Source organism: Acartia tonsa, chromosome 5, assembly GCF_053477335.1.
Source record: "Acartia tonsa isolate MP-2025a chromosome 5, ASM5347733v1, whole genome shotgun sequence".
Taxonomy (NCBI): domain Eukaryota; kingdom Metazoa; phylum Arthropoda; class Copepoda; order Calanoida; family Acartiidae; genus Acartia; species Acartia tonsa.
This window is the reverse complement of record NC_137264.1, coordinates 6171221-6194358: the sequence shown is the minus strand read 5'-3', so window position 1 is coordinate 6194358 and position 23138 is coordinate 6171221. Positions and strand designations below refer to the sequence as shown.

General features: G+C 37.8%; 1 protein-coding gene across 1 annotated transcript in view; it reads left to right on the top strand.

The window, feature by feature from the left end:
* LOC145320229 (uncharacterized) overlaps positions 1 to 18328 on the top strand; it is an 18588-nt gene extending 260 nt beyond the window's left edge. The window contains exons 2-8 of the mRNA XM_080162661.1: positions 1044 to 1089; positions 3373 to 3426; positions 4171 to 4221; positions 5839 to 5905; positions 6544 to 6619; positions 7744 to 7783; positions 16270 to 18328. Of these exons, the coding sequence (XP_080018787.1) occupies positions 1044 to 1089; positions 3373 to 3426; positions 4171 to 4221; positions 5839 to 5905; positions 6544 to 6619; positions 7744 to 7783; positions 16270 to 16324 (389 nt within the window). The 3' untranslated portion in view covers positions 16325 to 18328. The remainder of the gene's footprint in view (positions 1 to 1043; positions 1090 to 3372; positions 3427 to 4170; positions 4222 to 5838; positions 5906 to 6543; positions 6620 to 7743; positions 7784 to 16269) is intronic.
* The last annotated feature ends 4810 nt before the right edge of the window (positions 18329 to 23138 follow it).

Below are 23138 nucleotides of genomic sequence, written 5' to 3'. Positions count from 1 at the left end.
TGCTATGTCAGGTGCGCGACATTAATAGTTAGAGTAGGTGGAATGCCTTGGCCCATAAACAGGCGCAACTCACTACCATGCACAGTTATGACTTCTCAGACAAAGGTCGTACAATCAAAGGTTTGATTGTCTGATGGAAGTTACTTAACCTAATATCCTTGGGTGTTAGAGTATCGCATCCCATTACACGTGGATGATGCTCTGGATTCTCTAGATGATCACTTAAATCGAAGGAGAATCTCGCCCTTACGAGGTAATGGTAATGGTAGGTTGGTTTACCTTGAAATGGAAAAATTGGAAAAAGTAACAGGATGTCAATCTGTATGTACTCGAGGAACTTTATAACCACTGAACCGATATGGTACTCCTTTATAATAATCAATTTGGAGAGGAAATCGCACTCTTTTCACTTTTTCTGAAAACTGAAATTGAAAAAAGTGAGGGGTTGTCGCTAGTACATATAAATGAGTAGGCGTTTCTTATGGCTTTATCTATTTATTTATCATTTATTTTACTTAATTTTTTTTTGGGGAGGGGGGGGAGAACAAAATAGTTCTTAATTGTAGTGACTAATCTAGCTGAATTTTCTAGTTCATTATCGAAGCTTTGTTAAGTTCAAAGTGACATTTATTGGTCCATTAGCATTTGAGGTATAAGCTAGCCATTGCGCTTAAATTGGTCAACAAAATGTAAAAGCTACAAAAAAAGTTTTAAATGCCTTTTTTGAGGGGGGGGGGGGGCTATTGGTAAGGATAAATAGAGATAAATCCACAATTCAATGTCGATTCCACGTAGCTATGAGTTATTTTGTAACAACCTTTCCAATATGGCTTCGAAACTGATTAATATCCGCTGAATTAGAACTAGTTTTAAGCCTTTCTGAAAATACAGAAAAAAAATGAATACCAGCTTTATTAGCCCGGTCGTCGGTCCCCCGGGGCTAACACAACTGGTTTTGATCTTATAATTTTTTCCTGTATTATCCACGTAAAGATATCTATAATAAGATGCGATAAATGAATATTACATTTATTATTTTTTAGTTGTGATGAGCATCGTAGCCATTGTTCTTCTTATCTCATATTGCAGGTAAAAATATTTGTATTAACCCTTACAGATCGGGCCTCAATTCCCACCTTAATAGATCGGGGGGGGGGGGGGTCCAAGAGCGGTTGGCGGCGCAAATTAATATTTTTATCAGTTTATTATTGCTCAAGAATTTACCAAAAAAAATTATAGGTCTCTAGCTGTAATAGAAGCCACGATATTCATGATATATGTCTGTAGTAAAAGCCGGACAAAAATCGGTCATAAAGTCGGTCAGGGAGCGGTCAAACGGTCATAACACCACTTTTCTCAGAAGGTCATTGATATCTAAGTATTCACCAAAAAAAAATTTAGGTTTCTACCTTATACACAAAAGTCATAATGTAGAAATTAAGATTTATTTATAATTTTTTCTATTTTTTTTTTCTACCCAACCGACTTTGACCGGACACCACGACCGACACAGGCCAGATATCCTAATAAAATCAACTCTTGCCGACGTATAATTACTAAACTTAAAAAGTCATGAAGTTACAGCTCTCCATCTTACCTACAAAAAAAAATGAGATTGAAAAAACTAGAGAGGGTGGCTCTTGGAGCCCCCCCCCCCCCCGATCTGTAAGGGTTAATACAAGGATATAAGGATAATTAATTCTAAAAGTAGCGCAGTAACAGCGAGATGATAACAGGTTAGATAAAACAACAAAAAAGTCGAAAGTAAGGGTAAGAGTAAAATATTTCTTTTGTGAATCAATGATTTTTCAAAATTTTTAATTAAATCAATCAATTTTATATATGTTTTTAAGTAAGAAAAAAGTAGGGACACTTTTATCTATGAAAATGTCAAAGATATATAAATATTTTCGTGTGTGTGTGAAGTACGATATTATTTTTCATAGATTTTTTATGTAATATAATAGTTAGCCCATAACCCGCGTCCGTGGCTTAACACTTAGCGCATCCACTCGTCATCGGGGAGGTGATGGGTTTGAATCTCGGCTTAACACTGTGTCATAACTAAATACGTTATAATGGGTCCTACTGGTACTAAATCAGATGCGTGACATTATTAGTTAGAATAAGGAGAATGCCTTTAGGCAAAATAAACAGGCGCAACTAATTACCATGCATAGTTAAGACTACAAAACAAAGTTTGTGCAATCAAAGAGTTGGTTGTTTGTTTGATGTTACAAAACATAGTATTTGGAATGAAAGAGAGTAAGATTCAGATTAGTACACATTTAGTACTAAACACATTTAACCTTTTGTTGGATAAAACAAGAAAATAATCCTTATAATAAAGTAACAGGATGTCTGTTTGTCTGTCTATACCGAAGGATCTCGCTAACCGCTGAACCGGTATGGTTTTCCCTTTACAGGGTAGCTTCTGGAAAAATTTAAAACTAATTTGGGGCAGGGTACTAAATTTACTTTTATTTTAAATCTAAAATAAAAATTGTGTCATCGAATTCAACACCTCCCCCTCCCCCCTCCTCAAGTGCCCCTAGAGGCCTCTAGAGGGCGTAGCCGCTAGTGTTGAATAAAAGAAGAAAAATAATACAAGAAAAGTTAAGAAATGAATAAAACAAATATTATTGAAGAATTTTCTTCTTACCTAAGAAAACTGAACTAAAAATATTTTGTTGGATAAGAGTTGTAAAAGGATTAAAGATCAAAAATAAATTTTGCATTATGGTGATTTTCATAAAGTAATTTAGAAATAAAAGATAAAAAATCAAGGCGTTCTCTTTATAAAAGAAGTGGCAGTGCCCCTGTCTTCTAGGGGCTTCATCTAAAAAAGAATGTCAATCTATTTTTTGTTTGGTTGATTTGAAAAAGGGAAGTGCTCGTTTCAGCCGTTTGCGAGATATTTCGGGCATGAACGCACGTACAAACAGAAGCACACATACATCTTACTACTTTATTGAATTGAATTTTGTTGAAGAAGGGAGGTATGGAATGGATGGGGGTCTAAAAAACTTTGCAAAAAACATCTTTAAAAACTTGCTATAAAATTGTCGACTTATTAAAAGCTTTTAGTTATTGCTCGCATCGTATTATAAACAGCTTTCCGAGGATATAGAATGTACAATTACATTTTTTTAGCCCGTGCCTTTGGCACCTCGGGGCTAAAAAAATGGTTTTGATGTTATGATTGTACTTTTTTATATTCGTAGAAAGCTGGATATAATGCGATGCTAGTTATAGTTTTTTCGTATGGATGAGAAACGGTTCTTATCCACTGGATTCGAATGAATACGAGAAACAAAATTTCTTGTATTAAAATATTATTTTTAACCTACTAACAGTTTATTTCTTATTTAGATGTTTATGTCAAGTAGCTAAATGTACAGCAGATTGTGATTGTCAAAATTCAAGGTAATTTTTTTAGCAGCTAGTTGTCGAGTTTGAGTCCTACTTTTATTAAACCATAACCTACTTAAAGTTTTATAAATTCTTGGCTTTTTGCATTGGGCCATAAACAGGTGCATATGAAGTTCATAATTCAGGACTTGTAAACAAAAGTTATTCAATCAAAAATATCTTTTCTCTACTTTTTATTAATAAAAGGGAGAAGTTGAGAAAGTAAAACTAAAAAATGCTTTTAAAGTGATTATATATTTTCTAACATTCGGAAATTAATTGATACCCCACAAAAAAATAAAGTTGCAATAAATCCTTTTATTTAAACAAAAATATTTCTAAAACATAGTTTTTATATAGTAAAATATATCAATTTATTTGATATGAATTTGTTCAATATTTTTACCCTTCAAAAGTTTGTTTATGTTCTATGGAAAGCCACTTTTAAATAGAATAGAAAGGTTTTGCGATTTTTTTGTCATCTTGTTTACTAGTAATATTCCCTACTCCTTCAAAGGCCAAGATTTGAACCCGATAACTCACTGAAACTAAAACTTTTTATAGTGCCTATAAAAAATGACGACATACAATACAAATGATTAAAGATAGGCCAATACACAGACAAAATTTCCAATGGCAGGCCAGTATATATTTAATTGACCAATAACATGCAAGTATGACGTCATTTTCTATAGGCACTATAAAGAACTTCCAAAACTAACAAATTAAACTTGTCTTTAATAATATTATTATTTTCAGGAATGCCTCCATGTTGGCCAGAAGTAATATAAGCAAAAATAAACTTTTAAGGTAATTTAGAATTTACAACGAATTCTAAAAAGGAAAGATCTAACCCTTTTTAAAGTATCAACAGCTGCCAAACACAAAATTTATGATAAAACCAATAAGATTATAAGTATATAGCATAGCACTGTAACTTTAAATAACTAAACCTTCTTATTGCTACTTTTTAAAATGTGATGTTTAAATTACGATGTATTTCTTTGTAGATCAGGGAGGAAGGTGACGTTGGATTGTTTATTACACTATTCCCCAAAGTTTTATAATAACATTATCTTATTTATTGACTTAAGAACTTTTTAGGGCTTTTGTTATGATCTGTTGGTTTATTAAGTTGGGTATCCAAATGTTTCAACCACTTATCTACAGAGAAAGTAATTTTGTGTATCATAATTGACTATATACACTAAGACAAGATCCCTGTGAAGAGATATAAGATTAGGTCAATCAAAAAAATAATCTTATTCCCAATTCCAAATTGTATATTCTTATTTTCTTGCGTCCTTGTGGACATCTCAAGTTCTCACCTAGAAGAATTTAATTATTATCTGAGCTGGAAATACTTTAACAAGTGTCTACAGAATTATAATTACATTTTTACTTCTTTTTTTAAAAAACGAATCTTTTCTATAATTAGGGTCGGTCCGTCTGTCCGAGACAGATAGCTTTTTTCGTTTATTTAGGTATGTTAGTATTGTACTATTGATTTCAAACTTTGCATGGTGATTACTGTAGTAGTTAGGTACGACTTAGAAAGCGTAGCAACTCTATAATTATTACCAGAATGTCAGTACGTCCTTGTTAAACATGTTGATTTTTCTACTTTTTAACAACAAATTTTTATGTGATCTAATTATTTGATTTTTGGTATATTGATTCCCGGGACAACAAAGTACAATATTATAAGCGAAGCAACTCTATAATCAAAAAGGTAAGTATGTCCATAAACATTATCCTGTATCAAGCAGTTTTTTAACAAAATTACTTAAAATTTTGCTTCGACTCTTATACATTTATATTCTGATTATTCAGTTCTGACACTATACAAGTGTTAATGTCCGTTTGTCTTACCGTTTCAGTGCTTCGCTTTAATGGATGTTGTTATCCTTGTTTTTTAAGCCTATTGAAAAGAAGTATTTGTTTACCTTTTTACTAATTCAGAAAGAAAATGTAATGCTCTCTCATTGTTTACATTTAATATTTTAAATACGTCAAAAACATTAATAAATACTACGTATAAAGATATTTGAATTAATTAATATTCCACTATTAACTATTGTTCACATCAAAACATGTACAAAAGATGTCATCAGAATTTCAATATTATTTCATGTTTTTATTTTGTTTATGTTACGCTTTACGTGGTTTGTTATCAAATTTTCTAATATCTAGAAACTGTCTTCCACTATGGCAATTCCGCTAGATTATAACCGATTCTAAGCCATACTAAAATTAAAGTATCGTATCGTATTATATACAGTTTTCTACGAATACAAAAATTTAAAATTATAAATTAAATTTAATCTTATAATTGTACATTTTCATATCCGCGGAGAGCTGTTTATAAAATGATTCGAAAAATAACCATCACAGGTTAATTTGTTAATATGAATGCCATTATTTCAGTTCTAAACAGAAGAGTATATCTGTACCAGACCTGGAAGCCGCAGCTTCTCTACAACCAGTTTTACAGGTACATACAGACACTTTAAACGTATAAGTACTTTCAGAAAAAAAAAGAAAACTTATTTTTGATTTTTTTTATGTATAAGAAATTATGATCAAAGCCTTTGAATATTTTGACCGACAACTTTTAAGACATCCCCGCGACTATCTATGCTCGTTTAACAATGGCTCTATATTACATATGTTGACCGCTAACAACCAGACACAACGCTATATACATACATTGCATTGTTTTACTAAATACAACCGCCCGACCAAATTCATTCCATTTTGTTGGCGATCATATATATAGCGGTGTACTTTACCGTTATTAAAAACAAATATAGATTTAGTATGTATCTGTCTATAGTGCCTTAGCAAAATGGGGATATATGTCAATGATTTTGGCCTACCTATTCTATTGACGTTAGGAAATACCCTATATCCCGTCTCTTTTCTAATTGTTTCCCCCTTCCCTTTCTCTTTCCCTCTACTATAGGTAGGCCAAAAGCAGTGATATCTATCCCCATTTTCTTATGACACTAAACACAGCTACCTTTAGTATAACTGTAAATTTATATAAATCTGTTAATGCTGAGCTGCTTTTAAATGACTAAGACGGGTGGTCTTAAAAAATAAGGATTTTTTATTGATTTACACATTTAGGATGGGGAGGAGAAAATTAAAAACTCAGAGATGCGCAGGTCTCATTCGGAATGGATTAACAAATGTGAACAATCAGGTTAGCAAGCTAAAGTGATCAAGAGATGGTAGCAACATAAATGAATGTATAGATGTAAAATTCAGACAACTACCTGCCCTAAGTGGGTAGACCATATCTTCTGCTAGCGCGCAAGCAAATTGCTTTTTAGGGAGAGTTTAACTCTTGCCCCCTCTATTCTTTCATTTTAATACATGTTTATATGAGGGTAAATAGTAAAATGAATATATAGATAGGTAGCAAGATATAAAAGTAGGTAGATAGAAAGAAAGAAAGATTGATCAGTAGGTAGGTAGATAGAAAGCAAGATTGATAAACCCCGAACAAACATATTATGCAAATCTGAATTTTCAAAATAGCAGCTTTATTATTCATTTAGGATGATTTTACAATAAATATGAAATGTAGATGCCTCTTTTGGTTACATAATTCCACTGTTATTTTTTAATTAATCAGCACCAATAAAGCACAAGATCTCAAAAACAGCATTTGGGGGAAATACTGGTGAACAAACATATTATGCAAATCCCAAACAAAGCAAAAAAATAAAGATTTTTTGGCACTTTTCTCCTCTTTTAAAAATTTATTATGATAAAATAACTTCACAAATTTTATTTTCATTTCGAGGATTAAAAGTTGGATTTTCTTGAAAAAAATATTGCAAAAATTGTTTTGCTATAGAAGGCAAGTTTTCTTTTTTCTGAAATATGTGAAAAATGTTAAATGTTCATAGATTTTTGGAAATATTCGTTACCAGGAGCATTTTACCGTGAACTGCAGTTGATTCGTTTTTTTACATGTGATCCAAAATTATAATATTTGAAGCAAACTATGATGTTTATATTTAAAACAACATTATTATTCCATATACCCTCTCAATGTAAGCTGTAAGTTTTAGAAACTTTTAATGGCTCTAGCTGAATAATTTAAAGTAAAACAATACCTTTCACTCGGAAATGTTCGAGTATTTTTTTTAAAGATTATTAAACATATAATAGTATTTGTTTTTTTAAACAACCAACTCATTGAATGCTCAATTTTAAATTTCTAACTTTACATGGCAATACAAGAGACTGTTCATTGGCTAAGGCATGATCTTATTTTATAATATAATGTTAATATAAAATATATTTTTTTTATTTCAGTGTCATTTCTGAATGTTCCTACATTGAATTCGTCAAATAGGTAATTATTAAAGTTTTACAAGTGTAGCTACTCTTTTACTATTTGTAGTTCTAAATTCTGTGTACGTAACTAGCGGCTTCGCCCCTAGCCTCTAGGGGCTTTGCCCCAAGAGGTAGTTAGAAAAAAATAAAAAATTAAAAAATTAAATTAAGTACTACTGGTGCTGCCCGTTGTTTTGTGAACTAACAAAAAATGGGGGGGGGGGAATTTTGTTTTTGTTTTTTGGGGGGATAAAGGGTGTCCCACCCTCCAAGAAAATAGCTTAAAACCACCACAGGACCAATAGGTATATACCCTGAAGAGTAGAATCCGATCGGTTCAGTGGTTTCGAAGATCATAAGGGACGGACGGACGGACAGACATCAAGCTACTTTGTATTATAGATGAATTATATTGAGTATATTACATCAATAAAAGTGTTACAAATTGTCGAGGCTCAATTTTTAAACATTACCAATGTTGTCGACTATAGGCCGGTCGACTTAATGTTAATAGATGACGACATCTTAAAATATTATCAAAATTAATATAAAATCTACATGAATTTTAAAGCAAGCTTTCGTTCTATTATATGTACATGTTCTACCAATAATATGGTCTGTTTGTTCCTTAGTTGTGCTTCTCAGTAGTGATCTAGATCTTTTTATATCTTTTCCTAAATCGATTAATAGTTGTAAGTATCTACCACAGATGAGCTGAATTTGAATTTCCGAATGTGTACACAGTTTCCTCGTCCTATCTCAATATTTACTACTAGCTAAAAAAGCTGCAAACTTCAAAAAAAAATCAAAAGTTAAAAAAATTAAAATACATTCAAATTTGATTTTTTATGGAATTTTTATTTTTTTTAGTTAGTAGTAAATATTTAGATGAGGAAACACCGACGAAATTGTTTACACATTCGGAAATTCAAATTCAGCTCATCCTACCACATGATAATAAATGTGTTTGTGTGGTATCCGCCGAGGATCAATGGCAGACACCGGAGTTCAATTAGATTACGGCAGTGTGACAGACGTGGACACCTTACTATAGAGAAGCTACGCTTCTCTAGCTTTCACTAGATAATGATCAACATCTACTTTCAGTTGTCACTTTATTGAAGGGTTAAGAGATACTGCAGTTATATACAACAAACAATAATTACATGGATAGGAATAAATAATCATAACATAAAAGCATAAATAATACATATACAATGGTCAGTTTGGGCAATAATGATTCCCCCATCCCTGGAAAGGGTGGGGGAGAATTAAGAATACAGTTAACCATAATAAACATGACAGATTCAAATCATTAATTCTAAGCGTAGGGAGGGGGTCACTAGACCCCTTCCCCAGGACTCGGGGGAGGGCCATTGACCCTCCACCGAACCCCAGATCAGGGGTGCCATAGACATGGCTCACGGTTGCCGAATACCACAACTCTCCCCTCGGAAGGCTGGGAGATGGTTTCCCTACCAGACTTCCGACAGTGGTTGAGGCCTTCGGCCCGCTCCTTAGGGCTAAAAATATATACAAACGATAATGATTCAATGGAATCCTAGTGGTGAGTATCTTCTTAGGGTTGATGGGCTCCCAATGTGGGATAGAAGGCAGAGGCTGCCTTGGGTTGGATACGTTGGTCAGCGCCGGCAGGTATCAGGTTTGGTGGTGGCACATTTGTTGCTGGGACGGTCAGCAGTGGGACCTGCGGGTTGTTGTTGGCAGCGGCTGGGGCACTGGCTGCCAGGTTGAGTGTCTGAGCAGCGGCCTGTCCTCCTGAGGGGCCGCGGGGCCTGCCAGAAGGCGGTCCTGGTCTACCTGGGCGGTCATGCCCGCTGTCCGTTGATTTCATAGACACCATTTCCTCGGCTGCTTCCCTGCCGATGGGAATGGCATCCCAGTCCACTGAAAAGTCCCGGGACTTGGCATGGTTGAGCCTGGCTCTAGCCATCGCCTTCTTATACAAGGCTGGGTGGTACAGGAACACTTGTGATATCGCATTCAGGGCTGCCCGGACTCCTCCTTGTGCTGCTGCCAGAGAAATGATGGTGAGGTCCCCCAGCAGTTTGAGGATCAGCAGCAGCAAGCACAAGATGGCGGCGCCATCTCCCCACTCGTGGATGGCTTGTCTAAATCCTGCCCAGACATCCAGGGCTGCCTCTCCTTCCTCCGCCAGTCGGTCAATGTTGTAGGACACTATCCCATGGTCTCCTGTGGCCGAACAGCTGCCTTGCTGAACGCAGGAGCCATAGGATAGGCCGGTCAGCATGGCACTCTTGTATGCTGGGAACGCCAGCAGTTGTTGCCAGTCGTTCAACTCAGCCTGTGAATACAAACCACCTGAACTGAAGTCATCTAAGGGGTCTGTCAACAACTGCTTAGGCGTATCCAGCGGGGGTGGCCTTTTCTTGGGAGCAGGGGTTAACTCTATCCAGCCTTCCTCTGCGTGCACAGTCAGGGGGTAGGTGGAGGAACAGGGAATCTTGGTGGCGTGCTCACTGTATACCCGCGTCACGGCGTCTACAAAACCTGTGGGCTCCACTGGCACTTTGTCCCAACACTCCTTGTGTTCGCGGACAACATACTTGTGCCTTTGGCAGGTCAGCTGCAGCAGGATGTCTCCCCTCAGTACCGAGAACGTGCTCCCCTGGACACGCACCGGGTGGGCCGGATCTAGTTGCTGGAGCTTCCAGCAGTTGGCCGCTACTTCTTCTGCTGCAGTGCTCCTCATGCGGGTTTCCAGGGTGAATCCAATATAACCTGCATGGATCTGTGCTTGGAGGGGAACGTCAACATCCCTGGCCGACACTCGGGGCAGCGCAGCCGCGGCTGGGTCAGCTGCCACAAACAGCGCTGGATGGTTGGTGGCATGGGCCTCGAAGTCGCAGTTCACAATTGAGGTGGGGCTGGTCATGTTGATGAAAAACTGGGCCTGATGGTCAACCAGATATGCATCCCTCACCAGGCTGGGCTGGAGGCTGCGGATCAGCCTCAAGGGGCAATCTCTTCCCAGGTGGTCCCACACGTAGGTTGCTTCCCCAGTGATACAGGACAGCTCTGAATGGGGACAATCGAGGGTCAGGTGGTCAGACTGGGACTCCACCCGTCCATCCTCCACCACATAGGTCTCCTCCTTGACCAGCAGCCGCCGCTCCTGGAGCACTAATTCATTGCGGTAGAGCTGGCCCTCAAAGTGGACGTCCTCCCCCTCGCAACCCACCCCCTTGGGGCTGTTGACGAGGGCGCCCACTACATCAACGGTGAAGAACAGGGGGTGGTTCAGCTGGAACGTCAGTGGCTGGGTCTTGCCTGGCAACGTGTATACTCGGTTCCTGGCCAGGTCTCGGCACGCTTCTGGGTCTATCTTGGTTGGCCTCATGAGGGTGGGGACCGAGGTCACCTTGAGGTGACCCCATACCCCACACCTGAATGTCCACTGGGACACGGTGAGCTGACAGCTGAACCCAGTGGTTTCCCTCACCTTGACTTGCTGCAGGACGTGGATGTCGTGGCCCAGGGGCACCTCCTGGTGTAGGGGCTCCGTGTCACACATCTTTTCTTTGTTGTAAGACGTGACATGGGTGGGGTTGGCACAGTCCCACCCCACCAGGACGTAGCTGGTTGTAGGCCACACGGCTGCCAGCAGGAGGCCCCACAGGACCATCCACCAATGGGAGAGGCTTCCAGGTAACCATCTTCCTCGTGCACGCGGCTGGGGATCTCCGGCTCTGGTCACGGCTGCTTCTTGGGGCTGGACACGGCTGGGCTGCTCCTGGCTAGACACAAATTTCCATTGAGCGTTATCTGTATGCGGCCGAGGCACCCCGATACCCTCCCCAATGACAGACTGGCAAGCGACTGGCACTTGCCTGGGTGTCGGCTCCCCTAGCCCTAAATGCTCCCTTCCCTGGTCCACGGCATGCCCAGTGGCATGGGGCTGAAGTGCATGTGGCACAGGCTCGCCCTTACTCAATGCCCTCCCCTGCCCTAGGAACTCAGGTGCATGTGGCACAGGCAAGCCCTTATTTTCCCAATTTTCAATCTCCCCAGCCTCAAGTGCAGGGGGCACAGGCAAGGCTGGGTGTTTACAAGGTTTTGGATTCAATACATTTAACAAATTCAACTTATCCTGATGGTGAGCCGCTGGGTTCCCTTGGCTGGTAGAGAGCTCTGGATGGCATGTAGCTGGACTCTCCCTGCAGGCTGGTGGCGCTGGCTGGCTTGTAGCTGGGCTCTCCCTGCAGGCTGGTGGCGCTGGCTGGCTGGGGGTGACGGGTGTCACCCCTTCCTCTGGGACCGCTGGCTCGTTCCAGGACTCAGGTCTCTCGGTGGCGGCGACGGTTGTCGCCCCAGACATCAGGTTGGAGGCTGGCTCGTTCCAGGATCCAGGTATCTCGGTGGCGGCGACGGTTGTCGCCCCAGGCACACGGTGGGAGGCGCTGGATAGCACCCCCCCATCATCCCAGGTGGCGACGCCGGGTGGCGTCCCATACATCGATGCAGAGGTGCTGGCTAGCACCTCCTGCCTCTCTCGTTCAGCGGCTGCTAGGGCCTCCCCATACACCGTCTCAGGGACGCTGGGCAGCGCCCCTCCACTCTTGCTGGGTAGGCTCAGTCGGGCAGGTTCCATCATGTTGAGGCTGAAGGGCTGGGACCTCAGCACCTCTGGCTCGGCTATGTTGTTGGGCTGGATCAGCTCTGGCCCCAGATGGTTAAGACTGAAGCCTAGGCCAACCCGGTTGGGTTCAGCCGCGCCGCCCAGTACGTTGATCCTAGCTGGGACAGTCCCGAACTGCGGCATCCCATCGGCTCGGTCCGCAGCTCTGGAGGCGGCTGCTTGCGGTGGTGGTGCTGGGGGCGCGCTCCCTTCCATATGGGCCACTCTGCTGGGCTTCCCTGGAGGGGCACCTTTGTCGGCGGTGCGCCTGCGGCTGGCTACCTGGGCCCAGTCAGCTCTACACTCGGCCGCCGTGTGGCCGTCATAGTGGCAACGCTCACACTTGGCAGAACGGTCACGGTGTGGCTGGGTGCGCCTCTCCTCTAGGCTAACTTCCACAGGCGTTGGACAGTCTCGAGCTCGGTGGCCTCTCCCCTGGCAGCGGTAGCAGCGGCCTGGAACCTTGTCATCTGGAGCGACCTTCCCCATCTGGTGGAGACCCAGAGCCAAGGAGCCAATCTCCATTGGCTCCGACTCGTCATATTGGGGCAACTGGATGCAGGCAGATCCAGTCAGCCCGTCGGTCGAGTCCACTAAGCACACACCTTCCTTCAGCTGCTTAGTAACCATGGTCACGGTGAACATGGCCTTGCGAGTGTACTCAGGTACACTCGCAATTTCATGGTTCATCATGAGGCGTTTTACATTGGCGTTACGAATTCCACGGTTTAATTCGTCCACCAACAATTCAAGATCCTCATGATTGTAGGCGTCCCTATACAAGGCGCACTTTGTTGATATGTACGCCTGTATAGGTTCTGTCGAGTGTTGCTTGTAGTCCCTAAACGCTTGTTTAAGCGTTTGGGACTCAAAAGCAGGGCGAAATAACAATTCACACTCGGTCTTGACCTGCTCGTAGGTCAAGGCTTGGCCTGCCTCGCCAAACAGATGGGACGCCATTTCCGCCGCTTGCCCTACCAATGACAGTAGTAGGGCGTTGCGGCGGTTGAGGGAATCATGAGGTGGCACGCGGTAAGCCGCCCATGACATCTCCAGTCGGCGGATATGTGCCGACCAGGACTGCTTGGGCGGCCCTCTATACTCCGGCAGATTGCTCAGCATCAGCTTGCGGTACTCGGCTGGGGCCGGCTGAGGGTCATCCTGGAGCCATCCTGGGGCTTGGTCACCTCCTGGGACTTGATGCTGGTCCATTAGGTCAACGGTGAAACGGCGGGCACAAAGTTATACAGGACTACAATGAATGGGTTGTCACTTGAGGCTTCCTAGCCTAACAGCCAACACTGTTTGTATCACTAGGTTGGGAGTTTTAGTTGCAAAGATATAACTTAGCTGTACTTGTCAATAGTTAGGTGTTGAGGTAGATAGATGTTGAGGGTCTGAACTGCTGTCAGGAACTGATTGGGTTTTCCCTTATCACACTAGAGCTAGGAGGAAAGAAACTTGCAATTCTTTATTTGCTAAAAATACCCCTGTTAGATGCTATGGAGTAGCTCTGCTCTGGTGTGAAAGTGTGTGTGTGTGTGTGTGCGTGTGTGTGCGTGGAATCTTCTGTCCTTGTAACGCGCGTTCGCGCCGTCAAATCCGCGCACACGGGGAAAACGCGCTCTCACCCCTCAGCTCGCTCCCTCATTGGTCCGCTTCGTCCGTTGGATTTATGATGTTTTCCGCACTTCGTTGCGCTACCCGTGAATGGCGCTCTGTATATCCGATCGCTAGCTCCACACTACAGACGGACTTAGCCTAGTGTGGGTAGGAAGGGGGAAGCGCGTGAGGGGACGGGGGTAACTCCGTCCGTTCCCACTGTGAGGGAGGGGGTAACTGTGTGCTGGTGTAATGGGGCCTCTGCTTCTTAATCTTAGGCTTATCTGTTATATAACCCTGATTGTATTTGTCTTCAAATGGAGAGGGGCCCCCTCCCCTTCCCTTGGAATAAGGGGTGTATTTGTTATTGTGCTGTGGGCTTGAGATTGTTTTGATTATATTACATCTAACTTTTATTGCTGTCCTTATCACAATTGCATAACAGATTTGTTGACCAACTCTGTTCTATTTTTAGCTGTTATCACAATAAACAGTAATCCAAGCCTGTTCTATTCTTAGATTTATCACAACACAACAATTTGTTTGCCAAGCTTTGCTCATAAATCTATTGTTTGGTCATCACATTAGGGTGGTAATCCCTGCAAATGTGATATAATATCTGTCTTCTAGATGGGTGGCTGCGTTGTAGCTTCTCAGGATACTCGGGGTTGACGTAGTTTTTCTCTGTTCTGGTGCACTACACCCGTATGTTAGCTCGCAGCTTGCAGCTATGTGGCATGTTTCAGCCTATCGGCGGCAGGGAATGTCCCGTCCTGCTAGCGCCACTGGTTCGGATCCTGCTATTTCTTGCAGTAAAGTTGGCCTATTTTCAGCCGTCTACACGTATTTGGCTTGTTTCAGCCGGTCCGCAGGCCTGTTTCAGCCCTTTTGGCGCTCAATTCTCCGTTAGATATCAGCGCTGCTCGCGGTTATTCGTCAGATTTCGCTGTTTTGCTTCCACAACTGCCGGATGCAGAGTTAAACTTTGCTGTCCAGGGTGGGTAATTCAGGTTGCTTGCGTCAGTTTTGCCAGATTCACTGCTGGGAGTACCTTAGCCTCAGATGCGCGTCTGCTCTACACTTGTGGTTCGCCGTAATCTCACACAGCTGTCACCAAAGTTGTGGTATCCGCCGAGGATCAATGGCAGACACCGGAGTTCAATTAGATTACGGCAGTGTGACAGACGTGGACACCTTACTATAGAGAAGCTACGCTTCTCTAGCTTTCACTAGATAATGATCAACATCTACTTTCAGTTGTCACTTTATTGAAGGGTTAAGAGATACTGCAGTTATATACAACAAACAATAATTACATGGATAGGAATAAATAATCATAACATAAAAGCATAAATAATACATATACAATGGTCAGTTTGGGCAATAATGATTCCCCCATCCCTGGAAAGGGTGGGGGAGAATTAAGAATACAGTTAACCATAATAAACATGACAGATTCAAATCATTAATTCTAAGCGTAGGGAGGGGGTCACTAGACCCCTTCCCCAGGACTCGGGGGAGGGCCATTGACCCTCCACCGAACCCCAGATCAGGGGTGCCATAGACATGGCTCACGGTTGCCGAATACCACATTTGTATCAGGGAGAAAAGCGTATATTTATTCATCTTGTAAAAACTGTTTTTTTGTTAAAATAATGCGGTTTTAAAAAAATTAGGTTAATTAATAGAATGTTTCAAACTTGGGGGTAAAATTTTATTGGATGGGTTTATGTTTTATACTTCTAAAATTTTGAGGGTGATTGCGGCACCTCCAAATTTCTTTTTGGGTGGGGGGTAATCCTTTGTTTGGCAAAAATATTGCAGAAAAACTTAAATATGCCGAATCCTCTATCCATACATTTAATCACTTGAATCGTCATAGAATTAAAAGTTACAAAGCGGATTCTTGTATGATAAATGTCTGCAAATAGTATTGACAATTTTACATAAGTTGCTAGTAAAGCAACCATAACGACACCTTCAACGATGTTGAGATAATTTTATAGGATAGGATTAATGAGGTTAGGCTAAAAAGGTTCATCGGTCATTGTAAGGCTAGAAACAAGTTTTTTTTAAAGAAATTGTATTCTATTTATAAGGATTATTATTTATTAAATGACACTTACTGATGAAGTAGGAAAAGGTTTTTCCGTTAAAAGCCACAACAAGAGCAAAGCTGATAAGAAAAAAATGAAAAATGTGTTATTTCCAATAAATTTACAAAAAAAATGTTTTATTTTCAGAGCCGGTTCAACAGTTTCCATAATGAGCACTTGGAGGGACCATATCAATGATTAAATTACAAATATTTCTTTCTTTGTATAGGACTAGGGTTGGGCCGGATACCGGATACCGGATATCCGGAAAATTACTGGATATCCGGCGTCAAAAATCAGCCGGATATCCTGTTACCGTATAGTTGTAATATCCGGTATCCGGCCGGATATTGAAAATGGCCGAATAACCGGCCAAACCGGATATCCGGCCCAACCCTAAAAGGGACATGGAACTGTAAATTATATTTGTTCCCAAAATTTTGTTAAATATGTTAGCTTTTTCTTTTATATTATTACTAGCGGCTACGCCCCTAGAGGCCTCTAGTGGCACTTTGAATGTTTTTTTTTTATTTAAAATATCTAATTAGAGAAATAATTGGTTTATGTTTCGTTCAAGTCTCTTTTTGGGGAGGGGTAATTTTTTTCTAGGGGCGATTTCTCTTGGGAGGGTGGTGGTACCCTCCCCCAAAATAGGTATAAACCTATGAGAAGCTACCCTGTTAAGGAGAACCCTATCGGTTCAGCGGTTAGCGAGATCCTTCGAAACAAACACACAGACATCCTGTTACTTTAGTATAAGGATTTATGGGTACTAGATGGGTTGGCTCAAACAAACAATGTCCAAACTGCAATCGTAATTCAAATTGATTATAATCAGTGGGAAAGTAGATCAATTTATCGTCCAGTGTCCCATCCCTTGAGATCCGTGAGAATTGATAATTTTAACGCAATATATGTACTTTTATATCCTAAAAATAAATTATTAAAGAAAAATATAATATTGTATTTTATGATATAATAGCGGCTGAGCCCCCAGCATCTGTTGGCAGAAATTGGCTAGAAAATTAGCTTAATCTTAACCCAATCAGTTCAGTAGTTATTGAGAGCTTCAGACAAAAACCCTTACCACTTTATATAATAGGATTAATAAGTAAACTGTTTTGTCTGAAATGAAGATCTCAATAACTACTTAATCTGTTGAGTTTTCTCTTGGATGTAAGATTAACATTGCTCCTGTAATGATTTTAGGCTGTTCTATTTCAGATTTAAGTTTTGGGATGGTTTAAAGCTATTTCTCTAGTCCCCCTTTTAGAATACAGAGCGGCAAGCGGCTAGGAGCGTAGCTGCTAGTATTAAATTAAGAATTTAAAAACAATTTTCAATAAAAGGACCATTTTTACAGTGTTTATTTGTAAACTATTAAAGCAGGATGATTCATGTGCCTAAGTTCAAAAATAAATTATATTACCAGTATACTTGACCAGAATAAAATTTCATTTTGTTATAATAAAGTAAAAAATCGTAACTTTACAGTGTCTCAAAAATCAGCCATGTGTCGTCATAAAAATGAGGGATTATCCATCTCTTTTTTTACGGGTTTTCTTTTCCACATCTCCTCTCATCTCCCTCATTTTTATGACATTACATGGCGGATTTTTGAGACACTGTAAAATTACGATCATATCTTGTCAATTTAATGTATGCATTTGTTACGTGATTTAAATATCAAACACAATAAATGTCTGATATCAAAAATATGCATATTCGCTGCTAAAAGATTCCAAAAACCAAAAAAACTTTTCTTTAATATAAAATATCTATTATATTTTAGTTTTAAACATAAATATAGTATAAGCTGTTATAATTTCTAACATTATTAAAGGAATAATTTATGATATGTTATATATTTTATATTTTGTAAAATTGATATGAGTATTATAATAAATATACATTGCTAAAATATATTTCAAGTTAAACTTATTGTATAGAATCCGACTATTGCAGTAAAAGTTAATTGTATTACTATATGTCAAGTGCTTCGATAGAATCAAAACAACATAAATTCCATTATATTGTAACTTGTGATATAATGTCAAATCTATTGTACTGGTGATTGCTTATTAATCATAAATCACTTAGCTAAGGACAACGCTGAAATAATTGTACAATAATAATTATCTTTTTATAAAAGCTAATTTTCATTAGATTCTAAAAAGATGAATGTATAATATGATAACTTATTCATTACCAGAATGGAAAAAAAATCATTTTATGAAAGAAAATTGTTTTGTAAACATTATGAATAAATAATCATCATATAAAGCAATTTCAAAATGCTGAATAAGTAATATTGTAAACTTTAAAAAACTTTACTACTCTACAATTTTTATTTCGTATGTATTGACTGAAGGATATCTATCTAGAAGGGAAAAAAACGGATGAAGATTTTTCATAGGTGTTTTCTTTTGGAAGGGTTACCCTCTCCCCCCCCCAAAAAAAAAAATAATAAACATTCTCTGAATCTACATATAAGAAGTATTTCTTTAAAGGTAAACCATATCAAATTAACTTACTTTTCCAAATAATTTTATATCCTATTACATAAAGTATTTAGCTTTTTTGTCTGTCCCGAAGGATCTCGCTAACCGCTGAACCTATATTATTATCCTTTACAGTGAAGCTTCTTATAGGTCCTGGGAAGGTTTTAAACTTTTTTGGGGAGGGTGCCTTAACCCTTCTCCCCTCCCCAAAAAATATTTTTTACTCTTTTGAAACTCAAATTTGAAATGTGAAATGAGGTTGACTTTTCCCCCTCCTACCCTTAGTGCACCTAGAGGCTTCTAGGGGGCGTAGCCGCTAGTAGATTTATAATTTTTCAGTTTACAAAAGGATTTGTTATCTGATTTTTGTGTATTACATTGCTAAAGATAGTTTTGTAAGAAGATCAGATATCTAATCTTTTAAAAATTCCAGTATTTAAACACGGAATTGAAATGAAACAAAAAAAGTAATACAAGTTATATATATCTAGAAATCAAATAATATATGTTTTTATTCTTCTGGAGCTAAATCTTAAAAATGGCCCGCCAGTTCTTTTTAGTGATTCAATTTTCAATTTTCTTATGGAAATTTTAGTCTATTGCACTGCCCCTACCCCTTTCATAGCCTCTAGTAGGTAGGGGTGAAGCATGCTATTTAATAATTAATTGTTTTATTAATATTATTATATTTTTACGTATTTTATTAAACTTGTGACTGCAACTCTAGCATCTAGGGACTCTGTATTCGAAAATAGATAGAGGGGGCAGACAAATAGCCAAAAGTAACCCCCAAAAAACTAAAGCCTTAAACCATCCCGAGACCTCTGTTAACATGTTCTTGAAGGACAACAAAAGCAACCATACTACTTTATATAGTAAAATTAAAGCCGCAGATTCCCAGTACAATACGGGCAGCAAGTCAAATAGCTTCTTTACAAATTCTTTTTTAAATCTTACACGTTTTGCAACGTTATTATGTACAGCAACCTTGGAGTGTACCTGGGGAATGTTATTCCATTTCACATGAAAACCAAAAATCCTCTGGAGAATTCTATACACTTCACAATATTCAATCTATACCCAGGGATCTAAAGGGATAAGACTACATCCATTAATTGATGTACATCCCCTATCATAAAATAAAAATTACTCCTGATGTAGATTAAAATTTGTGGTTGAAACGTTTAGACATTTATCTTAATAAACCAACCAATTAAAATTCTATTAAGGTCCCCAAAGTCATTAAGCCAACGAATAAGAAAACATTATTATAACACTTTGGGGACTAGTGTAATAAACAGCCCAATGTCTCCTCCCTCCAATATCTATACCAGAGAGTTGCCAGTCAAACCTGCTAAACAAAATTCTTTGGTAGCGCAGCTTATCTGTTATTGGGGGTTTGTATGTTGGTTCCACTGATTTGTAAAGGTCTTGTACAACCTTGCTTTAGGAATGTTATAAGGCTAATAGTAACAATATTTTCGTTTACTTAGATAGAAACTTTTTTTCAAGATATTTTTACTTGCCCATTACCTCCTTGGGGTGAGGCTGCAGTCCATGACACTTCAAGGTTAGGTCCAACAACCATGGATAACTAAGGGAGCCAATTTCTCCCTTTCTGGTGCATTTGGTTAAGTAACACCGACATTATAGCCAAAGCCAACTCTTTAATTGCACGACATTTCTCTGTGCACTGTTGTGCCTATTTTAGACTAAGGCATTCCCCATATTCTAACATGGATTTAGCTTCTGACAGAGCAGCAGAAGAAACTATTTTTATCGTCTTTAGTTATGAAGTCGTGGTAAGCAGAGATTCAAACCCACCACCACTCCGACAATGAGCGGTTGCAAGTTAAGACACTGTCGCAGCTTTCAAAATATTAATGCGTCAGAATCTGATATGAACGGTTTTAAATGGTTTTACTTTTTAGGGATTTACAGGATCATAACTTGAGGTGTTAAAAATGGTTAAAAAGCAAAAGCTTATTGTTCAAAAAATGTTTTCTACATTATTATTGGCATCTAATGACTACATGATCGTGTCCAAATTGAATGGTTGCAGCGAGATTATCCCTTTCCACCTGTTCTTTAGCAGAATCCTATTTCCAATAGAATTTGGTTACTGTCCATTCATACCTTTCCATAATTCATTCGATTTATTTTGTCAAGAAATCAAATGACCAATTAGGCACAGTTATGGAATCTTGACCACAAAGAATTTTTCATCCAATCTTGACAAGTGAGGTATTTTTGGAAAGAGGAATATACATAGAAAACGCCTATGTAAATTAGAAAATCCGCAGAAATCATATTTGCAAGTTATTTGCAAAAATCTGCAATGTTAATTTGCAAAATTAATTTCATGCCTTAAATGACAGATTTAGAAAAAAATCTTTTTTTGAAATGTGTTTATCTATAAGTTTAGAACATAATTAAGGCAAAAAAATTTTCTTAAGTGTTACTTTTTTCACCTTATATATGAAAAAAGCAGTTTCTCACATTTTATGATAAAAAAAGGTATAGGAACAAAAAATATGTTTTTTCTTGATATAAACACAATAAATGGCATAAAATCTATCATCCTAAATGTAAAAATCAGATATAGAAACCTTTTTAGAGCAAATATAATGCAAAAAGTAACCAAGACATTTTTGCAAAGTATGAAAATCTAAAGAAAATAGTTTTGCTTTTGATATACATATCAGATAAATGTATATAAAATTAGTGATCAAAAACTATAAAACATGTTATAAATTTTTTTAACACTGTCATTGATTAAATTGCACTTTAAGGTTTAAGAATTACCAAAGTAGTGCATAAAAATTCTTTTTATGAAGTAATTAAACAAAATAAATGCCAAAAAACCAACTACAAAATGGTCTACTGCATTATAAAAAACGCCTAATTGTTGATTTGAATTTATTTTGTTTAATAACTTAATAAAAAGAGTTTTTATGTGCAACTTTGGTAATGAGTAAACTAAAAAGTGCATTTTAATCAATGATAGGGTTGAAAAAAGTTATATCTTGTTTTATAGTTTTTGATCACTAATTTTATATACATTTATCTGATATGTATATCAAAAGCAAAAAGAACTATTTTCTTTAGATTTTCATACTTTGCAAAAATGTCTTGGTTACTTTTTGCACTATATTTGCTCTAAAAAGGATTCTATATCTGATTTTTACATTCAGGATGTTAGATTTTATGCCAATTATTGTGTTTACATCAAGAAAAAATATATTTTTTTTTCCTATACCTTTTTTTATCATAAATTGTGAGAAACTGCTTTTTTCATATATAAGGTGAAAAAAGTAACACTAAAGAAATTTTTTTGCCTTAAGTATGTTCTAAACTTATAGATAAACTCATTTCATTGAAATAAGACTTCAAATACAGAATTTCTAATAAAAATTAAGATAAATAATGTTTTTCTATTCTATCATCCAATTGCAATAAGATATAAGAATTTTTTTTGTTAAAATTCTTCACTTGAAGTCTAATTCTCAAAAAAAAAAAAATTTTTTAGTAAATATATATTTATTAAATAAAATATTACATACTAAGAAAACTATAAAAATATTAAAAATATTTAATTACAAATTTTAAATCTACATAAAGTCTAAAAGAATGCACTCTATAGATACAAGTTTGAATGGCAAAAATAATTAAGAATTTTACTATACTGATTAATTTGTTATCTGTTCTGTTAATATACAACAAAATAAAAGAAAAACTACCAAAATTAACTATTTATAAAAGCAAAATAAATAGCTTAATAAGATTTGTGAATAAATAGCTGCTTCAATAGAAAAAATAAATGCAAAACCTACAATCTTTAAAAGTGAAGCTTTTCATTAGGGTCGTTCCGTCCGTAACGGATAGCTTTTTTCGTTAATTTAGGCATGTTAGAATTATCCTATTGATTTCAAACTTTGCATGGTGATTCCTGTAGTAGTAAGGTACGATTTAGAAAGCGTAGCAACTCTATAATCATTACCAGAATGTCCGTACGTCTATTTTAAACATGTTGATAAACTTTTTTAACAACAAATTTGTATGTGATCTAATAATCCGAATTATCTGATTTTTGGTATACTGATTCCTGGGACAACAAAGTACAATAATATAAGCAAAGCAACTCTATAATCAAGTCCTAAAAATGTAAGTATGTCCATAAACATTATTCTGTAATAAGCAGTTTTTCAACAATTTTACTTACAATTTTGCTTCGACTCTTATACATTTATATTCTGATTATTCAGTTTTGACACTATACAAGTGTTAATGTCCGTTTGTCCTACCGTTTTAGTGCTTCGCTTTTATAGATGTTGTCATCCTTGTTTTGAGTATTTTGTCTGTTTAAAATGTTAGTAAAAGTTAATACACGATGAAATGATATTGCATTAGTTATTTATTAAACAAAATTTAATACTTTAAACAATGATGACAACATTCCAGTGTAGTGCACAAAATTTAATGAATTTGTTAAACATAATTTATTTTTAGAATTTT